Source organism: Apaloderma vittatum, unplaced genomic scaffold (assembly GCF_000703405.1).
Source record: "Apaloderma vittatum isolate BGI_N311 unplaced genomic scaffold, ASM70340v1 scaffold1446, whole genome shotgun sequence".
In the NCBI taxonomy this organism is placed as follows: domain Eukaryota; kingdom Metazoa; phylum Chordata; class Aves; order Trogoniformes; family Trogonidae; genus Apaloderma; species Apaloderma vittatum.
The window spans coordinates 1-8,130 of NW_009723151.1; the positions used below are offsets into that span (position 1 = coordinate 1).

The 8,130-nt window shown below is 41.1% G+C and overlaps 1 protein-coding gene across 1 annotated transcript; it reads right to left on the minus strand.

The window, feature by feature from the left end:
• Positions 1 to 5,195: 5,195 nt before the first annotated feature.
• Positions 5,196 to 6,074, minus strand: STX11 (syntaxin 11). Its single transcript, XM_009871988.1, has one exon. The coding sequence runs from the start codon at positions 6,072 to 6,074 to the stop codon at positions 5,196 to 5,198; it is 879 nt and encodes a 292-aa protein (XP_009870290.1).
• Positions 6,075 to 8,130: the final 2,056 nt, after the last annotated feature.

The window sequence follows — 8,130 nt, forward strand, 5'->3', positions numbered from 1 at the left end:
GCTGCAGAGCTGGGGCGGGGCGGTCAGGGAGGCGTAGGGAAGTACCGGTGAGGCTGAAAGCAGAAGAACTGTCTTTTCCCCGCTATCCCCACCGAAGCTCGGCAGTGCTGCCAGGTGAAAAGATCAAGTGATGGGTGTTTTCGGGAAACCCGGTGTTACATACTGACATTTTACCTACTCCTGACCGGTTGTTACCTGGCATGTATCTTCCCTCGCTAATAGAAGGAAGAGGAAACCAAAGTCCAAAGTGATCAGTCATGCTTAATTAGGAGAGAAATACCGCAGAGGAAATGGTTCTTGCCAATCATCACCGCATGCCAGCTCTACAGAAGTGCCTGTTGCAATATCCACGGCTGGTGCCCACGCTGCGACTTCCCCCTTCTTCCCCGCACCGGAAGGGGAAAGGAGAAATGCCCTGCTGCCAGCCTTTCCCCCAGCAGCTCCCACTCCTGCTGCCTTGGTTGTCTGTTTTCTCGGTGGAGAAAAAGGACATCGCCACCAAACTGGGCCACCATTGAGCCTGCACCTGAGTGGTGAGCAACGAATGCTCTGTGTGGCACAGGCTGGGGACGCTGGACTGTGACAGCCTCCAGCAAACTGGAGGAGGCACACGGAGGCCATCAGAAGAGGAGCGCATACCCTGCTGGCTTGTCAGACACTCTGGTAGCAGGTGGCCCTCTGCAAGGGGTCTGGACCTCAAACTTGCAGGCTGCAGGTGGTGCCTAACCTCTTCAGCCGTTAGTGCTCAGAGACCCCCAGTCCACTAGTGTGCTTGTGAAGGAAAATACTTCTCACATACAATAAAAGTCGAGTGTTAATATTTTAGAGATGTGAAGAACAGATGTGAAACTCGCACCCTCCTTTTCCTTAGTTCTGTTCACATGCTGGAGCCCAATAATGAAAGAACAGCTCTATGGCTGGGACTTAGCATGCTGTATCATTTGCTTGAAACAGGCATCATACCATAGCTACCATTGCTCCCTGTTCAGTAGGGCTGTGCCTTTCAGCAAAGGTATTGAGTAGAAAAATGCCATTGGGTAGGTTATCTCGTTCTTCATTCACATCTAACCTTATTCCTGAGAAACACAGTAAAATGGCACTTTTTCCTGTTAAGACTTTGCCCTGATAGAGTATGCACTGTGAGGTAAGGTGTGATGGTGGAGCTGTCTTACACTGGCTGCTACTGGTTTCAGTTCAACTGTTATGAAGACACTGTATAATATGCTGGAAATGTGGAAGAAAATAGATGTGCTACAGCCTTCCCACATATTAGAGAAACAAATACCATGGCTCCATGTGAAAATCACATTGCTTCAGAAACAGATTAATTGTAAACACTGCATACATTATGTATTAAATGATATTGTTTCCTGCCTTCATCATATCTGTGATACTTTTCTAGACACAGAAACGCAACCATGTGTGCTCTTTCCTTTTTCTAACCGATTCCAAATATCTCCTACGGTTCAAGAATCTAGATGTGTTTTGTTTTTAAGAAATTATAAATATAACTGGGGTTGTGGATTCAAAACATCCTTATGTAGTTTGGCCTCCTTAGATTAGAAAAGCAACTATTTAGCTTTGCTCCTCAGTCCAGCCTCAAAGAAAGAAAAAAAAAAAAGAAAGAAAAAAAAAAGAAAAAATACTTCAAGATCGTAAACTAAGAGCTATACCTTCTAGAAATTTCTCCCAATACATGTGGCAGAGAGATGTCTGCTCAAGTACATCACAGTCTGAGTCCTTCACATTGAGGTAACGAGGGTTCAACTGCCATTTCTCTAAACTGGAGACTCATATGCATATCCAGGATGTTCAGTGTTCTATATCAAACATTGTATTTTATAATAGTGGAATTTTTTCTCTTTTACGTTTATGCGGTGTTTTTCTACGTGTTAAGAAGGAGCAAGCTGTGCCTGCTTGCCAGTTCTTCTTACTCCTCCTCAGAAAGGGCTGGGAGCCATAGGGTGTTTTCTTCTGAAGCTTTTGCTGCTTTCAGAAGCAAACAAAACCAAAGCACCAGCAACCTTAAAAGTTAAAGCAGCTCCTCTCAAGCCTAGCTATAGGGTTTGCAACATCAGGGACAGAAAAAAACAACAACTAACCCATAGAATATTCTACAAGCATCTCCCTAGGAGTCCTGTTTGTTGACTTTCAGAATTAAAAGACAGCTTTCATTTGCAAGCATGAAGGTGTCCATTCTGTGGCTTCTGTTACTACTACACTAACATATTATCAAGCTACTGTTATCATCTTCTTCCATTCATCCTGTGTGGCATGAGTCTTTGCAACCACAGTGTGATCAGTTTTTTTCAGAAGTCTCTTCAACTGTGACTAGGCAAGTTCACGGGCCAGGAAAATTTGAGATCTTACACAACTAAAGGAGATAGAAACTCCATAGTATTAAGCAATGAACACACATTTGCAAAGAAAAGAATGATTTCTTCACTTACTGGAAGTAATTTTTAAGTGACTCTAATTCACAAGGCAACTTAAAAATAGTTTTAAGGATCCTCAGCTGGTGTTTCAATGATTCTCAGTTTCTTCCCTGCAGCAGCAGCCTTAAGTCAAGAGATAAGGTCTCCAATTACCTTGTTCTTCATGCTTTTGCTCTTTTCCCCCGTGCCTCAAATAGACTAAAAAATTGAATACAGGCTTTGCATTTCTACTAATGAAATAATCAAGATCTCTCAGAACTGCCAGAGTAAATTTGCTTTTTTTCTTGCAGCAGGGAATCATCTTAGAATGTATGCAACTCATTTTTCATGGTTTCTGTATGAAAAATTCTGGGAAGACTATCTCGATATACAACACATTTGATTTATTGTGGCAACAAATATTAGGAGGACTTTTTTTCTTAAGGCATTTAATCTCCTTTCACCAACTCAAGAGTTCAGTCCAGCAGCTTTTAAACTAAACTTCAGCAATGCGAGAAACTATTCAGAGCTGCTGATTTGATGTACAACACTCTGCACCTTCAGTATTTCTTACTAAATCTTTTATTCCATTTGTAGACATACATGTGCAAAAAAGAAATCAACAAAAAAAAAACCAGGTACGCATTTTTATCAAAATCATTGGCGAGTGCTAAGAATATGCAGATGAAATGAAATACATGTTTTATTCTTCACTGATTTATGCCCACATGCTGACTCTCGGAGGCTTAGGGTATTTTCCTACAAATGCACAGTTCTGTTGACCTGAATGGCAATACCTATGGAGTAAACGAGAAATCTCCTTGAGTAGTACCAAAGCTACTGGTAATTATGGTGCCAGCTCAGCACTCCCCTTTCTCCCACTTCACTGGGTTGCTGGAGAGTTCCTCAGGCAAGCATAATACTCATATCATCAGGACATCACTGAATATCAAAATATCTTCTAGTTTAGAAAATCAGTGCTCCTCACTCTTCCATGTTAACACAGACATGTGCTTCAGCGAAAGTGACTTTCCATTTCTGAGAAGAGTTATCCATTTAGCTTCTATTTGTGTAAAAAAGCCTGCCTGGCTAAGAAGCATTTCCCACTAGGATATGAAAGCTTGGAAGTTGAATTTGTTTTATTATATCATGTTTTGTTATATCAATATAAATAGTAAGAAATGTTTGGGTAATTTTTCACATATAGATTTAGTGTGCAAAAGATCAAAAGGGAGGATTTTCATTGTGATTGGTGCAGGAAGATGATTATGTTCATCTCCCAAGGAAAACTCCCTAAAATAAAATATCTGAAATGTTAAAATATATGTATTAAAATAGGTACAAATAGGATCAGTGTTTAAAAAAAAAATTAATCACTAACTTCCGAAAAAATGTCCTGCATTAATTCAGGGGATAGCAATAGATCACAGTGTATCCAGAAGCCACCTAAAAATACTATAGTTGAAAAACCTTCAGAAGCAGGAGCTGTAATCACTCACCAGACCTTATGAATACATGTTTCACTGACAACACTCAGTGGTTTCCAGGACTGAAAAATTTCTACCCCTCATATTCCAAACCTGCTGTGGGTAGACCCCCCCTACACAAAAGGAGAGATTATTTTTAATCTTGAAAAGAGCACTGAAATGACATTATAATGGTTTTTTCTTTCTTCTTTAGCTCTACTGGAGAAATATGTTTACATTCTTTCCCAGCTGGAGATCTCCTAATAATGGGAGAAAAGTCATAGTTTTTGCACACCGGTAAAATTGCATGCTAATAAATTTAATACTTCATGTTATTTAAAACACATATTAAAAATACAAATTCAAACAATGGTTATAAAAAAATAAAAATCTATTGACAGGATAATCCTTACACTAAAACTTCTTGTATTTGTGTGCCAGCACAAGAGACTTTAAATTGCTTTCTTGACCCCTCAACTGTTGTCTTCGTATGGGGACTTCTGCAGAAGGTCACTGCGTGCATCTCTTCTGGCTGAACTGTTAATTGACAGAAAAATGTATTTGAAGCATAAAAGCACAGCAGTGTTGAAACTGAGAGTACGGACGGTGGCTCAAGTTAAAAGCCAGTGAGATGCCTCAGTGCTGCAGTGCTTCGCGCCACCTTGACAAAGTTGTGGGTGCTCAAAATGGAGAAAAGCAATCGCTTGCACACAAATGGAGAAAAACGTTCATATTATCATTTAAGGTGCAGTTACTTCTGTTAAGATTCATGACAGGTGAAAATCAAGTTGAAATAGAAACTAGTTCTGTGTCCTGCTAACCAGCTCAGTATTTTGTCAAATAACAGAGCAAAAATCTGTTCAAGTATTTGCACCAAGCAGGTTCCAAACTAGTTAAAATTAAAACCTGGTTCTGTGGTGTATTGTGTCACCCCAGGCAGTGAGGCTGCTCCACCTGCAGACTCACTTTGACAAATAATAAAGGTACTCCTTGAAATTTCTCATCTTCCCTAGGCTGAGTTGTCAGCCTGCCATTCATCTCTCTTTCTTGCCTATCTGAAACAAATATCACTGCAGATATCTTCTTGCACCTCTGGTGACCGCAACAGAGTATATTACAATTAAAAATAGATTAAAAATAGTTTTATCAACATTTCGTGGAGCTCTCAGATATAACAGCCTTCAGCCTATTTAGGAAAAAGGCAAGCCAGCTGCAGAATAGCCTCCCCCCCGATTTCTAGGGGTTGCCATTACAGAAAAGTCATTGGAAGGAATCCCTGATTTTGAAGACCTAATTTAGTCAGTCTGTGACAGCTTCAGTGGGATAGTTGCGTTCTGCAACAGGATAAGCAGCAGCAGAGGATTGTTCTGAGGGGGTGTTTTCTCCTGTATTCCAAAGCTTTTTTTACTTGCTCTTTAGCTTCTCCTACATAGTCTTCAACATTCTGCATATTTATCTCAATGACGTCGAAGGTGTCCGCCTGTTCCTCCACTAGCAGGGCCACCTGCAGAAAGAGCTCATGAACTTCCTTAATACGACCTTCTAACTTCACCAGCTCCTTATGACGCGTCTCTATCTCATTCAAGGCTGCGCGAGCCCCCTTAACATCTGACAGGAGATTCTCGGAGAAGACATCCCACTTGCCTTGCTCAATCATCTCCTCAATCTGGTTGCTGGAAACATCTTTGCCCATGATCTCCAGCTGCCGCTGAATCCGAATCTTGCAGTTCTCGCGCTGGCTCATCTCTGCTGCGTTGTATTCAAACATAGCTGCCTGAAACGTGTGCATGAGGTCAACGTAGTGGTTCTTCGCTACCCTGGCAATGACAGACATAGCCCCATATTTTGTTATTGCATCCTCACTGAAATCTCTCATTATCTGGAGTTTCCTGTGGATGCTTTCTCCGCGGGCCTTGATGTCTCTGGCAATACAATTAGTATCTCGTTTGATGCTACTAAGACGGCGCATGGAAGTGAGGAAGCGGCTGTTTTGCTTCCCAAGTCGCTTGACATCCTCTTTTAGGTGGTCATTTTCTGTCCGGATGTGCTGTATGTCTTTATGAAGAATTTCCAAGGCATAGTCAGTCTCATAAAAGAGAACACCATGAGGTGAATTTTCATCATCCTCACTATCAGAAAAATGCTGGTTGTGTAACCTGGCAAGTTCACGCAGCTCATTTAGCCGGTCTTTCATCCTGCCTGTAAAACAGAGGAACAGGAAAGAAGAATTTTAAAGTAAATATAATATCAGTTTACAAGAGTTAAAAGTTCATAACTAATAACTACACTGAAGACAAAAAATATCAGATTTTAAATTTGTACACACAGCATTCTATACAGTAATGAATCTCAAATTCAAAACTCTGGTGCTAGAACACTCTTCTAGAAACTACAAAGCTTAGAAACTAAAGAAGTGCAGGAGAGAAGACAAAAAGTCCTGAAGACAAATCCAAAAGAAAAATAAGACAATCCTCAACATCCTCCCCCAAATGCCAGTCTTTCACCTGGTGAAAAAACAAACTCTTGAGCAAATGATAGCAAGCCTTCACCTATTGCTAGACATGTTAATAACGGAACACCTCCAACTGCTGCTCACTAGAGAAACCTCTTCTAGACCTTAACCCTTCAGCAAATCAACAGCCCCAGCTTTCTTTTCCTGGGAGAAGAGTAGGAAGCCTCTCCAAAACAGAAACAGCATTTATCAGTACAGTTGGGAAAATAAAGTTTTGAAAAATGGTGTGGAAAGTAACAAGGTAGAATAAAACCAAACAAATAAAAAAAAGAAGAAAGGCAAGTTTAGGGTCTCCAGATGGTATCATTGACCAAACAGCACAGTGATAGCAGCATTTTGTAAGTAAAAGCATCCACCCAACCCTTCTTTTTTGTTTGATGGAAACATCCTACTGAAGGAATAAATAACACCGTTGTTACAGATCAGGATCTGTTTTCTATGTGTTTGCCTCAGACATACTTAGATACAAATTTCATTAAAAAGCCACAGAATGAGTAATCTGTACAGACCAGTTACGTGATAACAAAACATAAGTCTCCTTTAAATATGTTGTTTACTTGAAACTCTAGACCTCAAGTATTGGCAGAAAGTGAAATCTGAAAACTTCAGAAAAACCCTCCACCAAGTGTTACAGCAAGCAGGTAGCTGAAAATTTCCCATCACAAAAGCTGTACATCCCATGACCTCATTTAAACTAATAAGAAAGAGAAACAAGTTAAGAAGCAGCACCAGGCAGGACGTCTCCAGATCTCTGTGTCTGGAGGATTCATTTTTGTTTTTCCGGGAATTAAAGTATCTTCACAGAACTTACAAGCATGCTATCTACTGGGAACAACACATCCCTTCATAGTATCATCAGTTAATCCCAGGTTTAAAAAAAAAAAATAAATCCCATCTGTGCCTGCACTGGTTTTGGCTGGGGTAGAGTTAATGTTCTCCACAGTAGCTGGTATGGGGCTGTGTTTTGGGTTTGTGCTGGACCCAGTGTTGATAATTCAGGGATGTGATTTGAGCAGTGCTTACACAGAGTCAAGGCCTTCTCTGCTCCTTACGCCACCACCAGTGACCAGGCTGGAGGTACACAAGAAGCTGGGAGAGGACACAGCCAGGACAGCTGACCCCAACTGGCCAAAGGGATATTCCATACTATATGATGTCATGGTCAGTGTATAAAGTTGGAAGAAGAAGGAGGAAGGGGAGTACACTTGGAGTGATGGCATTTGTCTTCCTAAAGAACCACTACGCATGATGGAGCCCTGCTGTCCTGGAGATGGCTGAGCTCCTGCCTGCCAAGGGGGAGTGGTGAGTACATCCCTTATTTTGCTTTGCTTGTATGTGTGACTTTTGCTTTACCTATTAAACTGTCTTTATCTCAATCCATGATTACCCTTCCAATTACCCTTCCACTATTACCCTTCCGATTCTCTCCCCCATCCCGCTGTGAGGGGTGTGAGCAAGCGGCTGTGTGGAGCTTAGTTGCTGGCTGAGGTTAAACCACTATGGTACATACCCAGTATAATGGGCCTTGATCTAACATGAATTAAGTTTATAACCTGTTTCATGGGGTTGTTAGATCTGCTAAAGATGTTAGGGAGGAGACGGGAGAGATTCCATCACAGACACAGCCTCTTGGGCTCATATAGTTCACTGGGGGTATATACACTGGTCTTGAGAGGTGTCCTGATTAGGATCACATTTACATTAAAGCAAAAAAGTTAATTTCAACTTAAACCAATTC

What these genes read in the sequence shown, in the direction of transcription:
- STX11 (XM_009871988.1), bottom strand. Translation starts at nt 6,074, where the DNA reads ATGAAAGACCGGCTAAATGAGCTGCGTGAACTTGCCAGGTTACACAAC.